The sequence below is a fragment of the Puma concolor genome, chromosome B3, assembly GCF_028749965.1.
Source record: "Puma concolor isolate L17-30 chromosome B3, mPumCon1.1.hap2, whole genome shotgun sequence".
In the NCBI taxonomy this organism is placed as follows: Eukaryota; Metazoa; Chordata; class Mammalia; order Carnivora; family Felidae; genus Puma; species Puma concolor.
Genome location: NC_141672.1, coordinates 35,344,548 through 35,363,663, shown reverse-complemented (window position 1 = coordinate 35,363,663; position 19,116 = coordinate 35,344,548). Strand labels below are relative to the sequence as shown.

At 37.5% G+C, this 19,116-nt stretch overlaps 1 protein-coding gene across 18 annotated transcripts in view; it reads left to right on the top strand.

Annotated features, from left to right (window-relative positions):
* The window catches only part of GPHN (gephyrin), a 635,492-nt gene extending 623,136 nt beyond the window's left edge, over positions 1 to 12,356 (top strand). For all 18 annotated transcript variants that reach the window (XM_086709482.1, XM_086709484.1, XM_086709476.1 and 15 more), the window contains 2 exons: positions 10,164 to 10,260; positions 11,361 to 12,356. In XM_086709482.1, coding sequence (XP_086565608.1) covers positions 10,164 to 10,260; positions 11,361 to 11,494 — 231 coding nt within the window. In that variant the 3' untranslated portion in view covers positions 11,495 to 12,356. The remainder of the gene's footprint in view (positions 1 to 10,163; positions 10,261 to 11,360) is intronic.
* The last annotated feature ends 6,760 nt before the right edge of the window (positions 12,357 to 19,116 follow it).

The following is a 19,116-nucleotide window of genomic DNA, read 5'->3' as shown; positions in this document are numbered from 1 at the left end:
TCTTAACATATTTTAAAGTGAAGAACACCATGTTGTCAACTATAGGTACTGTGTAGTACAACAGATCTCTAGAACTTACTCACCTTGTATAAGAGAAAATTTATACCCATTGAAAAACAATTCCCCATGGCCCACTCCCCTCAGCCTCTGACAATCACCATTCTATTCTCTGCTTCTATGACTATTTTTTTTATAAAGGGCTTTTTTTTTTAAGTTTGTTTATTTGTTTGTTTGTTTATTTATTTTGAGAGAGAGAGAGAGCACATGAGTGGAAGAGCAGCAGAAGGAGGGAGAGAATCCCGACCAGGCTCCACACTGTCAGCGCAGAGCCCAATGTGGGGCTCCATCCCACTAACTGTGAAATCATGACCTAGGTGAAATCAAGAGTCAGATGCTTAACTGACTGAGCCATGCAGGTGCCCCTGTGACTGACTATAATACCTCAAATAAGTGGAATCACTCAGTATTTATCCTTCTGTGACTGGTTTATTTCACTTAGCATAATGTACTCTAGGTTTATCATATTGCCACAAATGGTAGGAATATCTTTCTTTTTTAAAACTAAATAATATTTCATTGTATTAATATAGCACATTCTCCTTCTCCATTCATCTATCAATAAACATTTGAGTTGTTTACATATCTTGGCTATTACGAATAATGTTACAGTAAACATGAGAGTGCAGATGTCTCTGAGATCCTGATTTGAGTTCTTTAGGATATATACCCAGAAGTAGAACTGCTCAATCATATGTTCTGTTTTCAACTTGGGGGGGGACCTCACACTGTCTTCCACAGTAGCTGAACCATTCTACATTCCTACCAACATTATATCCAGATTCCAGTTTCTCCACATTGTCGCCAATACTTATCTTTTGTGTTGTTGTTGTTGTTGTTGTTTTAATAGCTATCCTAACAGTTGTGAGATGGTATGTCATTGTGGTTTTGATATGCATTTACGTATCTTCTTTAGAGAACTGTCTATTCAAGTCCTTTGCCCATTTTTAAATCAGGTTATTTGTCTTTTTGCTATTGACTGGTAAGAGACTCTTATATATTTTGAATATTAACCCTTTATCAGATAGATGGTTTGAAACATTTTCTCCCTTTTCATAGGTTGCCTTTCCATACTGTTGTTTCCTTTGCTGTGCAGAAGCTTTTTAGTTTGATATATACTGGATATGTATTTTTTATACATAAAATACTGGATATGTATTTTTTATTTTGACAATTATGGATAATTGTCTATTTTTTATTTTGTGGCTTGTGCTTTTGGTGTCAAATACAAGAAATCATTGCCAAGACCAATATCAAAGAGCTTTTCCTGTATGTTTTCTTGTATTTTTACTGTTTTGGGTTTTAAATATAAGTCCTTTATCCATTTTGAGTTAATGTTTGTGTATTGTGTAAAAAAGGAGTCCAAATTTAATCTTCTGCATATATATATCCATTTTTCCAATACTTAAACTGTTATTTTTTGAGAGCTTTGAAATAAATTCCAATGTGACAGAATGCTATGATTAGTTGACAGGAAGAACACAAGGCATAGAGGAGGAAGAAGGAATATTTATAAAATATTATTGTGAGAATATATTGGATAAAACATTAAGGAAACCTAAGCTTCAGGTATTCTTTCTTTTTAATATTTTTAATGTTTATTTTTTATTTTTGAGAATGAGAGAGAGAGACAGAGTGCAAGCAGAGGAGGGGCAGAGAGGGAGACACAGAATCCGAAGCAGGCTCCAGGCTCCAAGCTATCAGCACAGAGCCTGACATGGGGCTTGAACTCACAGACTGAGAGATCATGACCTGAGCCAAAGCTAGATGCTTAAACCAAATGAGCCACCCAGGTGTCCCTAAACTTCAAATATTCTTAACATTGACCTTTTAAATATTGAGATTTTGTAGGCCAGCATATGAAGAGATATCCTCCTTTTCCTAAAATTTTAGTAAAAGCTCAACTATATATTCTGAAAACAGATTATCGGGGGATTTTCCAATAATCACGGTGGTGGTCTTATTTTAAATTTAATGGAAAAAGAAGAAAAACAGCCATCAGTAAACAAAAAGTATTCTGATCAAATCAGAAGGTCAGAGTCATAAAGCTTAGACATCTAAACCAATAATATGAATTTGCTCACCATTTTCATATTTGCTAAATTTAGAAAATAAGAAAAATCTGCATTGTTATAAGAGAGAAAAAGAGGATTTCTCTTTGACTTTGCAAAGTTCTTATGAATCCTTTCATTTATTTCTCATCTTAACATTCATTATCTCTTCTCTAAAACTGACATTGTGGCAGCTATCCTTTCTGACAACAGTGATGAGCTAGAGCTCTACAATCACACTGATGCATGGTACATTGTTCACACTGCTGCTCACTCCTGTCAACTCATGGAATTGAGAATTAGTCTAAGAATCAGTCAAACTCCCTTCTCCCACAGAGCAGTGTCACTGGGACTGTCAGATGGGTCATCAGTGTCCTTGGCTGTTTACTTCTTTTGGTTTTAACTCCTAAAATCACCCCCACACCTTTCCTGACATAACTGTCACTTTTAGAACATAACTTTATTCACTTCCTTGAAACATGGTAAAGCCTCTTGTCTGTGTTTTCTGACCATCCAATATGCAGCTTACAGACACCACTTATTACTGTTCTCCAAAATGGCCACCAAAATCACAGCCTCTCCCAATCCTTACTGCTTTCAGACAGTGAGGTAGTTATTAAATGCTGGTGTCGGTAACTCGTAGTGCTGGTTCTGATATAGCTGTCCTGTGGTTAGGGCAATGCTGCATTATTTTGAAAGGTCAACAGAAAAAATGTCATCTTTTGTATCAGTGCATTCTGACATCAATTTAGAACACTTGCACCATAACCTGGGTCAGTTATGATTGAAGTTGAAATACTTCTGGCTTTCAGTAGGCAATTAAAAACGTAACCTTAATTCACTGAATTATTAACCTAATGCTTCTACAAACAGATATCCTTTTGTGTTTCCTTAACACATTTCCTTAATATCCCATCAAAGTGCCCTCTACTGCCCCTTGTTCTCAACTCGTTTCTCTAGAAATATACCTTACACAACTCCTATTAGTATTAACAGCCCATCTCAGGCAATGATTAAGAGAAGGGAAAGGGAAAATATTTTCATCTCCCATGGGATTAGGCCAGCATGTGCTGGGAGAGTATGGGCATGTTGAACTCTACTGGGCTATTCCAAGTTTCACATCTTATCTCTTCTCTTGAGCATTATTGTCTTCCTGCTATGAGAACTTCATGAATGCTTTCTGGCTGATGTCATAAACAGTAAAATACAAAGCATCTTAACAAAATGTTTATTTTGTTGGAAAATCACTAAGGTGTTTGCAGCTGTAGAGAGAAATATGATTATTTATTGTGACAAGATCAGTCATTGATCTTTAAAAATGTTATTGGATGCCTATTATATCATAATATTGTGTCCTATAGATTAAAAAATGGATATGGAAAATTATAGGACTTTCCATGATTTATAAGAGATGTAAATCAGTTTTAACGTATTAGGAAATGAAAAATATATAAATGAAAATATAATTTATAAAAATTTTGGAAAAGTTATTTTGAAACTGATCCATAGCAGCATGTGCAAGCATTTTAAAGTTACATGATAAATTTTAGATAAATGATTTACAGGGTAAATAAACTCAAGGATCTCTGTGGTAGACTAATGAAATCAGCGCCTCGTAACTTTTATAGCACTTACCAAAAAAGTTAACGTAAAGCTGCCTGAGCCACTCTTTGGAAGCTTTGACCAGATTGGAGCAAAGTCCAGGCCCCCAGCATCAACCAGGGCTTTGCGCATGTTATCTTAGGCCCCCACCCAAGTAGAATCCCCTTTGGTCATCTGTTTTCTCACAAATTCTTTTCTCCAATCTGTACAGTCCTGCATCCCAACCTATTCCCTTGAACCTTCTGGAGTTTTCACTTTTTCCTCATTCAGGTCTTTGGCAAGTGTCTCATAGTCTACCTCTCTAGCTCACCTCTTACCATCAATTGCTTTATTTCTACAATTCTAAATATCTTTATTTCTACTTCAGCAAGTCACTTCCAATACCCTGAAGTACTTCATCCCAAAATCACCAACTCTGGTGTACAATTTAGGAACAAGGGCAAGTTACTATCAGTCTTTGTAAAAAGGGTATAAACACTCCTTTCACCCCTACCCTTAAGTCCTTAAGCTGCACTGGCTTTGTCACTTTCCTCACCCAACCTAAGTCCTGTGGTGTAGCACATCAACTTTTTTTTTGCCTCTTCCTTCCATGATAGCCCACTATAAAAATCCACAAACTTGGATCAAGCCTTCCTTCTTTATCTTTCACTTTTATTCCTAGGCCACAACTAGAGAAGAGTCTACAGCTGTTCACATTAGCACTTCTAATTTACAAACCTCAGCAGGGGCCCAAATTCCCTTCATGATCCTTTTATATCCTATGGATCAGCTTTTCCATTCCTTACAGCAGCCTTCTAAATCTTCACCATTCTCCTAAAGCTGCTTCCACCATCCATATCCTCTGACTTTTGTAACCGAATAAGCCTGGCTTTGAATGATGGCTCCAACATTTACTAGATTATAATCCTTGACATATTTAATGGTTTCCTTTCTTCTAATCTTGCTTCCTCTTAAACCCCTGTTATAACTCTAACCATGTAAGCATCTCCAACTAAAACGCTTCCATGCTTCACATGACCCCCGGGTTAAATCCAAACTGCTCATGTGAACATAGGAGGCCCTTCACCCCATGGCCTTTTTCCCTCTCCAGCTTCATCTGTTTCTCGTCCTGAACTCTCACCATAGTAAGCTATTTACTGCTTCCAAAATGGACATGAGATCCCCTGCCTATGCCTGTGATTATTCCCCTTCCTAGAAGGTTCTTGCCTAACCACCACCATCTCCTTTCTCAGTTTTCAAGACTCCTTAGTCATAAGACTCAGAAATCACATCCCCTGTGAAGCCTTTCTCGGTGTCCCTAAGAAGGGTTGGCTACTTAGCTTCTTTGTGCCATTTTAATACCTTGTTGACAGCTCTGGAAATAACGTTATTACACTGGATTTGCAAATAACTATTTACCCTGAGAAATTTTTTAGGTCACTTCTCTGTAAGATGGACAGGACAAAGAGGAAGAACAAAATATTCTCACCTTTTTTTTATTAATAAATTTTTTTTTAGGTTTAAGTTCATTTAGGTTCACCGCAAAATTAAATGGAAAGTACATAGAGTTCCCATATACCTACTGTCCTCACACATGTACAACCTCTCCTGCTATTGACATCTACACCAAAGTGGTACATTTGTTACAACTGATGAACCAACTGACACATCATTATCACCCAGGGTTATCAAGGATTCACTCTTAGTGTTGTATATTCATTGGGTCTTGACAAATGTATAATTTCATGTATCTACCATTGTCCTTTCATACAGAGTAGTTTCTGTGCTCTCCCTATTCATCCCTCCCTCTATGCTATAATCTTCATCTTTTTACTATCTCCATAGTTGTATCTTTTCCAGAGTCATGCAGCCTTTTGAGATTAACTCCTTTCACTTAGTAATAGGCATATAAGTTTCCTCCTTGTCTGGTGTACCACCATTTGTTTGTCAATCCACCTACTGAAGGACACCTTGATTATTTACAGATTTTGGCAATTATGGATAAAGCTGATACAGACATCTATGTGCAGGTTTTTGTATGGACATAAATTTTCCCTTTACTTGGGTAAATAGCAAGGAGCACGATTGCTGAATTGTATACTAAGAGTATGTTTAATTTTGGTAAGAAACTGCCAAACCATCTTCCAAAGTTGCTGTACCATTTTGCATTCCCACCAACAGTGATTAAGAGTTTCCATTCCTCCACATTCTCACCAGGATTTGGTGTGGCCAGAGTTTTGCATTTTGACCTTTGGTAGGTGTGTAATGATATCTCATTGTTTTGGTTTGCACTTCCCTAAGGACATATGATGTTGAATATCTTTCAATGTTTACTTGCCATCTGTATATCTTCTTTGATGAGATATCTGTTCAGGCCTTTTGCCCATTTTTTAATCGAGTTGTTTGTTAATGAATTTTAAGAATTTTTTGTATAATTTGGAAAGCAGACATCCATCAGATGTCTTTTACAAATATTTTTTCCCAGTTTGTGGTTTATTTCCTCATTCTGTTGACCTTTTTTTTCTCTAATTTTCTCCCTTAAACATTTACATGTAGAACATATATGATAGTATACCACATAATACAGTTTTACCTCTTTTTTAATGTTTATTTATTTATTTAGAGAGAGAGACCGCATGCACACAAGCAAAGGGAAGGGGCAGAGAGAGAAGGAGAGAGAGACTCCCAAGCAGGTTCCATGGTGTCAGTGCAGAGCCCAACACAGGGCTCAATCCCACAAACTGAGATCATGACCTGAGCTGAAGTCAAGAGTGGGACACTTAACCTACTGAGCCACCCAGGTGCCCCCAGTTTTATCTCTTGAGTGACTACTGCATGTCAGAAAAATATTTGAAAAGAAACAGAGGAAATAGTCTTAGTCCATAGCCCACTCTAGTTTTGAATGAATAGAAGAAGTCCTCAAAGGTGAAACATCAGGAGTGTCTTGGGAGCCCAGTCAGTTAAGCATCTGACTCTTGATTTTGGCTCAGATCATGATCTCATGGATCATGGGATCAAGACCCGCATTGTGTTCTGCACTGACAGCACGGAGTCTGCTTGGGATTCTCTGTCTCTATCTTGCTCTCTCTGCACCTCTCCCATTCATGCTCGCTTGCTCTCTCTCTCTCTCTCTCTTTCAAAATAAATAAATAAACATTTTTTTAAAAGTGAAGCATCAACTTTTTCACCCAAAAAAATGTGTTTTGTGTTTCCTCATGGTACATCATTCATGTAAGCACTGACACTCATAGTAAATAAGTGATTTCTTAAGCTAAGTGATATAATATGCCAGAACTATAATATCAGTACAGCTAAATATATTGGTTAATAAAGTATTCTGCATTTTCATAAAATACCATAAAAATCTAGCCGGTTTCATCTCAGCAAAAGGAACAGCTGTTTGTAAGGCTACAAAAAAAATTGTATTCACCTCAATTTGATGCAATTGATTCTTGTTCTTTAAATTAACATAAATATCTTCCTTTAAAACAAACAACCCCATTTTGTAGATAAACAAACAGGTATAGGAAAGCAAAATAATTTCCTAACATAGCGTGCCAGTTAACGGTACACCTGGGAGTAGAAGGCGGAGGTCAGATATCACCCCATTCTAGTATTTGTTCTCTCGTACTACCACGAGCCAATCAGTGCCTTTGCCAGGTGAAAACCTGCTCAGACACCTAACAAATAACACAGCCACGGGAATAGTCTTGTAGTTTAATTCTGGAGAACCCCATACACAGATTGAAAGAGAAAGAGACATTTTTGCCCTCAGCTAAGCACACAATAATTCAGGAATAATGGCAAGTTACCCCTCAGTAGATATGAAATAGAGTATAAACATAAGCAATATCAACTGAAAGAATTTAGTATGATTTAGCCAAGGAAAAACACTTCAGCATTGAATTTTATTCTGGACTCCAGAGGAAAAGCAGCGACTGTCAGAGTGAATAATTAGAATGTTTAAAAAACAGAGTAACCAGAATAGATTGGTGATAGATTTACCTGAATCAAAATTTCTAGAATATTCTTTTTTATTATTATTAAATATAATTTATTGTCAAATTGATTTCCTTATAACACCCAGTGCTCATCCCAACAGGTGCCCTCCTAAATGCCCATCACCCACTTTCCCCTCTCCCCTGGCTCCCCATCTACCCTCAGTTTGTTCTCAGTATTTAAGAGTCTCTTAGAGTTTGCCTCCCTACCTCTCTGTAACTTTATTTTTTTTCCCCTTCCCCTCCCCCCATGGTCTTCTGTTAAGTTTCTCAGGATCCACATATGAGTGAAAACATATGGTATCTGTCTTTCTCTGCCTGACTTATTTCACTTAGCATAATACCCTCCAGTTCCATCCACATTGCTGCAAATGGCATGATTTCATTCTTTCTCATTGCCAAATAGTATTCCATTGTATATATAAACCACATCTTCTTTATCCATTCGTCAGTTGATGGACATTTAGACTCTTTCCATAATTTAGCTATTGTTGAAAGCTCGGCTGTAAACATTGTGCTATAAACAAGTGCCCCTATGCATCAGCACTCCTGTATCCCTTGGGGAAATTCCTAGCAGTGCTATTTCTGGGTCATAGGGTAGATCTGTTTTTAATTTTTTGAGGAACCTCCACACTGTTTTCCAGAGCGGCTGTACTAGTTTGCATTCCCACCAACAGTGCAGGAGGGTCCCTGTTTCTCCACATCCTTGCCAGCTTCTAGAATCTCCTGATTTGTTCATTTTAGCCACTCTGACCGGCGTGAGGTGGTATCTCAGTGTGGTTTTGATTTGTATTTCCCTGATGAGGAGTGACGTTGAGCATCTTTTCATGTGTCTGTTGGCCATCTGGATGTCTTCTTTGGGAAAGTGTCTATTCATGTCTTCTGCCCGTTTCTTCACTGGATTATTTGTTTTTCAGGTGTGGAGTTTGGTGAGTTCTTTGTAGATTTTAGATATTAGCCCTTTATCTGATATGTCATTTGCAAATATCTTTTCCCATTCCGTTGGTTGTCTTTTAGTTTTGTTGATTATTTCCTTTACAGTGCAGAAGATTTTTATCTTGATGAGGTCCCAATAGTTCATTTTTGCTTTTAATTCCCTTGCCTTTGGAGATGTGTTGAGTAAGAAATTGCTGTGGCTGAGGTCAAAGAGGTTTTTTCCTGCTTTCTCCTCTATGGTTTTGATGGTTTCCTGTGATCACATACTGGGTCACAAAACAGCCCACAATAAATATAAAAGAATTGAGATCATACCATGCACACTTTCAGATCACAATGCTATGAAACTTGAAATCAACCACAGGAAAAAGTCTGGAAAACCTGCAAAAGCATGGAGGTTAAAGAACATCCTACTAAAGAATGAATGGGTCCACCAGCCAATTAGAAAAGAAATTTAAAAATATATGGAAACAAATGAAAATGAAAATACAAAAATTTCTAGGATATTCAAGCTGTAATTGAATCATTTGATCTAAGCAATACCTGTTCTAGTTGAATAAAAGGTTTCTCTTCCATTTTAAGGAGAGTAACTTCAATGATTATTGTGCTAATGGAAAATGTTAATTCTCATACACTGGAACAAGTCTTATATTCACCAAAATTGAACTAATCTTTGATAGGCTATCGTCCATAATTATACACTATATAAACTTGTTCAAGGAATACCTCTTAGGTACCTACTACCAAGACATTATCACTTTGATTTATCAGATTTCAAGATGAATTTAATGAAATAGATTTTTTTAATGGCTCTAGGTTAAAGGTTGATTAGTCATTCTACATTGCATGTGTAAACTGAAGTTGCTATATTAGAAAGGTTTTCATCCTTAATGGAAAGATATGAAAGATGCCATTCCATAATTCTTTTATTACCAGTGATGTGGCTAAACAAAAATGGTATAACTTTTAGTAGAGACTACTTTTATTTGCCTGAAAGAGATTGTATGGTCAGTATTGGGACATGGGGAATATTCAGGAGTAAAAGAAAGTGTCCCTTTTATGTTAAAGATAGGTGTATGAATTGGTAGCTGAAGAGTGCCTCAGTAAATATTTATTAGATGGACAGACGGGTGGATGGACGGACGGATGGATGGATGGACGTACATATAAATAGATATTGAGCTTGTTTCTTTAGGTCTATTTCTTTTATTTTTCGGTGTTAAAATATCTGCTTTCTCAATTCATAGGTCAGAGGTACCTGTGCTATCAACCCATAAAATTAGACTTCAAAAATAGACCTTCTCTTTTTCATCTGCCCTTTTCCCCACTGTGAATACCAACTTCTTAGTCTTCTCTTTTCACTGGAACAACCCAACTTCTGGACTTCTGTATTAAGAACATAAGGTGGTAGAGGTGGGAACAGCAGAATGCCAAGATATTTTCCATGTCTACTTTATTCTTTGCACAATTTCCACCACCCTGTAGTTTTAAGGGATGATCAGGTGATCAAGTTTGTTTTCATTTACTCTATATTCTATAGTTATCATGTGATGTCAAACTGGATCCTCGCCCAGAATACCATCGCTGTATATTGACTTGGCATCACCAAGAACCACTGCCTTGGGCACAGAGCACAGGTTAGTCATTCACATCTGTGGGTATGTCTATCCATGTATCCCATTAAAACACAAAATTTATGCATAACCCCCTCCTTGGGCACACCTAATTTAGTAATTGTTGTACATTTTCCTTTTTGAAAGAGTAGATGAGTTAAATTATTCCCTAATGGTATAGCATAAGAAGAAAATAAGAGTAAAAACAAAATTTTACTTATTCCATGGAGCCATATTTTCTAGATAAACACAAATTTAGAATTATGGAAGATTTTTGTCTATTTGTTCAACCTCTAAATTCTGAGCACAACTTTGGTTGTACTATGACTATGCTACTCTGAAATGTGAGATTAAAGCTCAATTATAATGTGATCCTCTGTAGCCTCTACTATACCTTAAATATTGGTAAATTTTAAGCACTGAGAAATCAATATTGATAACTCAAGTATTCTATAGTTACCGCCTCTACACTTTAAACTTTTATCCCCAAGTAGTCTAGTCATAGTTATATAACTTCTGATGTGTCTCCAGAAAACTGTATTACCCTCTAAACAAAGGTCCTATCAAGTGCAAACATCAGTTAACAGAGGGAATAAGTACATAGGCAGTGTCTCCCCCAGACTTACATTCAAATTGGCCACCAACTAGTTAGTAGGACTGTAGGCAAATTACCTAACCTCTTTTGAGTCTTGTGCAAATTAAATAAGATAGTTAAGTAAAATGCCCACCACACTATCTGGTACTTAATAAATACTAAAAAAAAGTGGTAGCCACTGCTATTATTATCTTGTTTTAAATAAGTTTTAAAAGCCTCTCTTTTCAGACACACATAACATTTTTTAGCCTGAACTGAGAAATTCTATGGCGTTTTGCATAATGCTATAAAATCCTATTTTATTCTTTTTAGGCAATAATTTCTGCTGTTTATTTTTAGAGTTTAGTGAGAAGGTAGTAGGATACAGTAGCAAGGCCACCTGGAAAAGGGACTGGGAAGTCCGATCTTCTCTCTTCCTCTTGAAGACCTGTGTTTCTGTTCATGGGTGTTTATTTTGAAAAGAACCGCAAGGGCTCCAAATGTACACAGTGTGCTGCTTATGCTGCTGTAATGAGATATTTCTTTCTAGGTAATCAGATGAGCAGCCGTCTGATGAGCATGCGCAGCGCCAATGGCTTGTTGATGCTACCTCCAAAGACAGAGCAGTACGTGGAACTCCACAAGGGCGAGGTGGTGGATGTCATGGTCATTGGACGGCTATGATGGTCCCAGAGGGAGAAAGCTTTGATGCATGTCCACATATCATTGACTGTATCCTGTAATATGCAACGGCACAGCTAGTTTTTCTGATCTGGATAAAAGTTGATCTGTATAGTCAACATCTTGAACTATATTTCAAAAGAATTTAAATACCTTTTAAAGAAAAAACACCTAAAAATAAATCTTAACAGACAACTCTATTCTGATTATATCAAAGCAAATTTTTTCTTTCTTGCAAATTGCTTTGTGTGTTCAATGCTAGGTCTGATAGCGATAGCTTTTAGTAGACAGCAGTAGGTGCCTGCAGAACTTGTGTTTTTCTCATCTTTAAAATACAACTAATTATGCTCTTAATCAAGGCTGTCTGCTTATTTATACTAGCGTAGGCAACACTTGGATTTCCCTTCTTAGTATGCTTCATAACCGCTTTTCAGAGAGCTTTTGCTTGTTCTTTATCATGTATCGTGTTTATGTGCACAGTGCCAACAGAAGAGTGACCGGGTGGAGGCCCAGCCCTGCTGCAGGGAGCACCCTCACCTGCAGAGCGCCTGGGAGGCGCCTCACCCCGGTAGCCTCATGGCACAGTACTCTGGGGCGGTAACTGGATACCTTTTATTTGAATAAACAAACTGGGGGAAAAATGCTTCCTTAAGTGCTGACAGCCTTTTTAACCAATACATTTAAAATTGTACAGAACAAAAAATAAAATCAAAGACTGATCTTGTACAGATATTAGTGTTACCAGCATTCATGTGGAAATCAAGAGCAAAGAAAAAATAATGTTAAACAACTCTGTACCATAACATTTTCTGTAATGATACTGAAACTTAATGAATAAAAAAAATCCTTGATCATTATTTAAAAATCTATTGTGTTGGCGTGTTATTAAAAAACAGAAGATTGTCATGCCATTCTGATGGGATTCTGCTTGGATAAAAGGAATAGTTAAGAATACGTGGCAAGGGTAAGTGGTGTAAAGATGATTGAAATGTAGTATAATATATTCTGGGGAGCCTGGGTGGCTCGGTCGGTTAAACATCTGACTTCAGCTCAGGTCATGATCTCACGGTTCAAGGGTTTGTGCCCCACCTCAGGCTCTGTGCTGACAGCTTTGAGGCTGGAGCCTGCTTCAGATACTGTGTCTCCCTCTGTCCACCCCTCCCCTGTTCATGCTCTCTCTCTCTCTCTCTCTCAAAAATAAGTAAACATTAAAAAAACTTTTTTTTAATATATTCTGCATTTTATCATAGCGTTGTGATCTACAGCATTGTGAAAATACAAATTAGAAAGTACAAGACAACCTATAGTCAGTCTGGTCTTTCCAGTCATGGATAGAGAATAGCAAGCAAATTTAGAGGGAAGAAACTTGATACTGAGGAAAAGAAACTAATTTCTTATTAGAGATGCAATAAAAACAAATTTTAGACATCTACAGTTCTTTGGAATGGAGGAAAAACAAGAACTAATGAACCACAGTATTGCAGATGAGTAACTGGAAATTTTTTCATGTTAGGAAGGAAGTGAGAAATGGGAAAATTCTGTGCTACACGTGGAAAATATACAAATAAAATATACTTTATCCACTTGGTTCCTGTAATAAAAACTTAAAGGCACTTTCTAACTGGTGATAACAAGGGACATTAAATATCCTGTAGGGTATACATAGCAAAGCAAACAACAAAAATTGGGCTACTAGTGAATAAGGTCCCAAATGATGATGGTGAATAAAGCCAAGTAGTAAACAAGGAAAATTTGATATTGATATCTGATATTTCCCGAGTTGAAAATAAAATGATCTATGTTTTAAATCTTTTATATTTTCAGTTAAAGAACATAAGATTAATCACTAGAAGTTAAATGAAAGATCATGTAAAGTATTCTTTGCCTACATTCATTCATTCATTGAGCATCTACTATGTGCTTGGGTGCAAGGTACATCCTGCTACTATTTACAAGGATGAAAGGAATAACAGCTGACACTATACTGCATCAAGGGAAATAAAACTGTACAAGGAACTATAAGATTTAATATGGTTGATATTTGATAGTATATGTGATAAATGTGATAACATTTCAAGGGGCAGAGTGGCATTTTGGTGGATCTTGAAGGAAGGGTAGAATTTTGATGATGATGATGCAAGAGGAAAGGTATTGCAGAAATAGAATTATGGACAATTGATAATAATCATTTTTATTATAGAATGGAAGTTCCACAGGGCAAAGATTTTTGTTTATTTTGTTCACTGGTATTATCCCCAGGTCCTTAGAAAAGTTCCTGACATATATACACATGTGTAAATATCAGTAAATATTTGTTCAATGAAACACGTAATACAGAACTTACTATATGCCAGGCAAAATTAAGCACTTTTCATATGTTTAATTTTCATAACAGAATTAGTGCTATTATTTATTATTTCTATTTATAAATGAGGAAACTGAGGCACAAAGAAGTTAAGAAACTTGTCCAAGGTCACATAACTAGTTAGAGAAAGAGCTAGGATTTGAACTTAGCAATCTGCCTTCAGAGTCCATACTCTCTTTTTTTTTTTCTTTTTCTTTTTCTTTTTCTTTTTCTTTCTTTCTTTTTTTTTTTTTTCTTGAGAGAGAGAGAGAGAGAGAGAGAGAGAGAGAGAGAATCTTAAGCAGGCTCCACGCCCAGCCTGGAACTCGATGCTGGGCTCCATCTCACACCCTGGGATCATGACCTGAGCCAAAATCAAGAATTTAACATTTAACCATCTGAGCCACCCAGGTGTCCCCAGAGTCCATACTCTTAAACACCAAGTTACAGAAACAAAATTGATACATTTGTAAGACCAAAAAAGTACATGTTTGAGGCCAAACTATGAAGTTCTTGAAAACCAGGTTAGGGAATCTAGATCTATTCTAGAGATAATCAAACTGTTAGAGACTCCTGATCAGGGAAGTGTTCAGATCAGAACTGTCTTTTTAGGGAAAATGGCCTGGCAGCGTTGAGGAGGACAGATTGGATTGAGGAGAAACTGGAATGAGACACCAGTTAAGAAGTGATCTGGTGGTGAGGGGTGACGACAGCCTTAACCTTAGTGGTGGAAGTGATGGTGATGGGGAGATCACAACAGATCAATGTACCTCTGAACATAAAGAATGGAAAGAATTTTGTTACTGATTTCAAGTTTTGGAAGGGAAGTTAGTAGGAGTAAGAGATGAATCAAAGTCCTACATCTTGGCTGAGAAAATGTTAAACCATTAGCAAAAAGAAAAAGAATTTTTTGGAGGAGATGATGAGTTTGGATACGTATTTGAGATGGTAGAGGAATACTAAGGTAGATATGTCCTGTTGGCATTTGAAAGCATAGGTTAGGAGTTCACAAAAGAGATACTGTCTGGGTGTAATCTTGGGGATCGTTCACATGGCAGTGGTATTTGAAACAGAAGCGTGGTTGGGAAAGGTTAACAGGAGAAGAGGAGAGGGCCTTGGGGAGCTCCTTAGTTTAAAGGGTTGGACAGAAAAGACCATGAGTGGAATGAAAAGAAGAGCAGTTTGCTGAAGAGGAGGAACCAAGTAGTGCAATATCCCAAAAACCAAGGAGAGTTTCAAGAAGGAAGGATAATCAACTGTCAAAAACAAAAATGTCAAGCATGAAGGCTCAAAAAGATTTGCTGATTAGGCAAATCATTTGTGAGCTGCAAGAGTGCAATTTGAATAGTGGGTTGAGGACAAAAGCCAGATTGCAAAATAGGCACTGTGAATACGAATTATTTGGAACTTGTACATGAGAAAAGATAGATACTTGGATGGTAGTTTGAACTGATAACAAGGCGGAAGAAAGATTTTTGTTTGTGAGTTTTGAGAAAGGAAGAAAACAATAGTGAGCATATTAAAAATGCAAAAGTAAGGTTCCAGATGGAGAAAGAAAAGGAAGAAAGGGCTGGATTTAAGGATGCTTGGGGTCTAATTAACCTGGAGTAGAAATGGAACATTTTTTCCTTCTGAGTTAGAAAAGAGAAAAAAAAAAAAATGAGTGTATTTGAAGTAGATACAAGAGAAATTTAATTTAAAATTTAAGATTCAATGAAATGGTTCTATTTGGCACAGTGGGAATCAATGTCTTTTAATCTATTTGCATTTATTTGATCTAAGATATTTTAGAATTGCACATGTATGATGTGTTACCCTTTTTTGTCTTAGTTGATACTTAAATAAAAGACTATAGATGATGTCTTCAGATTCTTGCTTATAACTATATGGAAGTCAAGCAGTTCTTTTTTAACCTACTTTTTTGGTTCTATGTTTTAGTTGTCTCAAACTATATCACACAATGAGAAAAAGAACATAAGCACATTAATTGCACCAAGTAAATGCTATTAAGTGATGTTGCATGTATAACAAGTGGATTCTTCGGATGGCTTTCGTTTTTTAAATTATTTGCTAATGAGAAAACTTTGTGGATCTGACCCACAACCAATTCCTGATCTTCATGAAACTCTATATAATAAGGTAAGTCTTTATCATTCCCAAATATAGAAAGTGGACATTTGTGTAAGTACAGAATTCAAATCAAATAAACTATGTATCTTGTTATACCAATGATGATGGATCTGAATTAAATAATGCATTGCATTCTAACATGCTTATAACAAGCATTAAGCTGGACTCTAACAGAGAACTACATTGTTACAATGTTCATCAATAACTTGGCCTAGAGACAAAAGGCTAAAGAGTTGCTTGATTTTGGCCATTTTGTATGGTCAGTTACCAATATTTCTCCTGTAGTACTTTTGCAATAACTCAATAATTTATTTAACAAGGCTTTATTAAGTCCCTGCAGTGTTCCAGCCTCCATGCTTGGCACTGAGGATACAGTGATGAGTGAGACAAAGACTCTGACATCCAAGTAGAGGAGATAGATTTTGAGAAAGAAAAAAAAAATTATTTGAAATACAGATTATGAAAAGCCTATGAAGAAAATCCAATATGTTAGAGATTAACTGGGTAGAGGCCTAAATCATATTTGGTGGCTGTGTCAGGGTGCAGCCATTAATAAAAAAGGGAGAAATCACACTATGAAACTTTAATGTAGGAGTAAGTTAAATAGGTGTTAGAGACCTGGAAAAGCACAAAGGAAACATTAAGATGTCAGAGGAATAACTACAGGAAGCAACTATCACAACTGGGTCTGGGTGGCAGGAGGAAGAGTTTAGAGTAATCAGAATCTAGAAGCTCAGAAGTCAGAGCCTTTGGAGCTAGGACTCAACCTTTTAAGGAGTGGGCACTGCCCAGCTGCTTATTCTGAGTTGGGGGGAAAAAATGGAGGCTAGAACCGGTTGCTGTTGCCAGGGCAACACTGACAGAAACAAGCAGGGAACAGGAAGGACCACCAGTTCCTTCTTCCTTCCCTCTGCTTTCGAAGCTCCCTGCAGTCTAATGCAACCTCTTACTGAACCTAACAGGAAGCCAGCTGGCAAAAAACTGCAGCCAGCCCCAGCACCACAGTGCAGAATGCAATGGTAGATTTAGAGCTGAGAGACGATCACTGGTCAAGTGATGGAGAAGGGTTCTCTAAACAAGTGACTTTTGAGCTCAGATCTAAAGAATGAAAATAAGCCCCACATGTTAATAATTAAGAGAATAGCATTTCAGAGGAAAGGGCTTAAAGAATACAACTTCAGAAAGGAGTCAGAGTATGATGAGGGATGGGAGTGTGGTCTGAGATATAATTCGAGGGAACTGAGGCCAGGATGGAGCCAGATCATGCCCACAAATATGCAGGCTGTTGGGTGTAATACTAAATACACACACACCTTATAATGCAAATCTGCTAAGAGCATTGGGAAGCCGCTAAAGGTTCAGGTGGGAAAAAAAAAAAAGTCTATTATTTGCTAAATACCCATTGAATACAAGGCACCATACTTGACAAGGATTCTTGCAAACAAGGAACTCATTCTCTACCTTCTAGCCTGTTCCTCTGTCTGCATTTTGATTTCTGGTCTACCCAGTTTCCCAACCAGAAACCTCTGAGTCATTCCTTCTTCTCACTCCCCACATCCAATTCGTCACCACATTCTGTCAACTCTACCAATAGTTATGAAGTAACCCTCTCTTTTCTATTCTCACTGCTACTACCTCGGTCTTTCCTCTGCCCCAAGAACTGCCCTCCCCATATCCAGCCTTCACACTGCTGCTAGAGTGATCAATCCAGAACACAAATATCCTCAGGCTAAGACTCTTCGTTTGAAAACTACTTCAGCAGATGAGGTCCAAGAACCCAGTTAGGGCATTCAGAGCCTTCTGGAACCTAGCCCCTGCCTCCTCCAATTTCACTTTTCCCCCCTCCAACTTTATGTAACAGCAGACAATTTGCAGTTACCCCTTCAAACCATGTCATTTTATGCCTCAGTGCCTTTGCACAGGATGGCTACTCTTTCAAGGCTTAGTTTGGGCATTAACTCCTCCAGGAACCCTTCCCTTAAATCTCCAAACTAGACTAAGTGCCCCTCACCTATGCTCCTACTTATCACTGAATCTCATTGGAATAGTCTGCTTATATGGCCCCTCCCCCAGTTGATGGTAAGTTCCTTGAGGGCAAAGATGTTCCTCTTTGTAACCCCAGCATGCATGGTGCCCTGTAAGTGGTAGGTACTCATTACTGAACAGACCAACAGAATTGACCTTATGTAGCACTCAGCAGGGGGCCAGAGCCAGAACCTGACAGGAAAATTTCATATCCCAAGCTTAGAACATGCAACAGAGAAGAGCCCATAAAGGTATGAGTTAGTGAACACTTCTCATGAAGGGACAAGGACAGAAGCTAATTGGTCATGGACCTCACTTTGACAAAGCACCTCAAATGCTGACTTGTGGCATCATCTCCAAATGAAGTTACACATATGGTTTTATATTCTATGCATGTTTTAAAAACATTAATATTTTAAAGGTAAATGTTTAAAATCTTCCATGATTATTTCCCTCTTTTGCTATTCTTCACTTTTTAATATACCAATAGCCAAAAAAAAAAAGAAAAAATGGAAGTGAGATAATACCAAAGACTTTCATCAGGATTAACATTGACCTGGAAAAAGAGGAGATCATATTTATTGAAAAATGTTTCCTGGCCCTGAGGCAGGAAGAACAGGAACATGGCAAGTGGTGATCATGCAATAACTGGGCTGAACGAAGAAATAGGTGACTAGAAATCTAGTCCATAGTACTCATATGACTACAGGAAGAGTTTTCCAACCGGAAGAGGACATTCAGGATAGAAGACAGGAAAAGGAGTATCCAAAGCAAAGGTAACAGGAAGCCCTTTGAGTCTGTGTGTGGAGAGACTGCCCTTGTCTGCAGACTGAACCAGTTACATGTGGAGAGCTATCACCAGAACTGATGCCTTTTTTTTTTCAATTGGGAACTTTTTTTTTTTTAATGTTTCTTTATTTTGAGATAGAGACAGCACGGTGGGGGAGGGGCAGAGAGAGAGGGAGGGAGCGAATCCCAAGCAGTCTCCACATATGTGCAGAGCCCGATATGTCTAGAATACACCAGACGCTGGAAGCATGAAGACACCTCTGCCCTGTAAGAATGCTACAGTCTTTTGAAGCTTTTCTTTACAGAAGCTCAAAGTGATTTAACTGTGTTGAAGTTT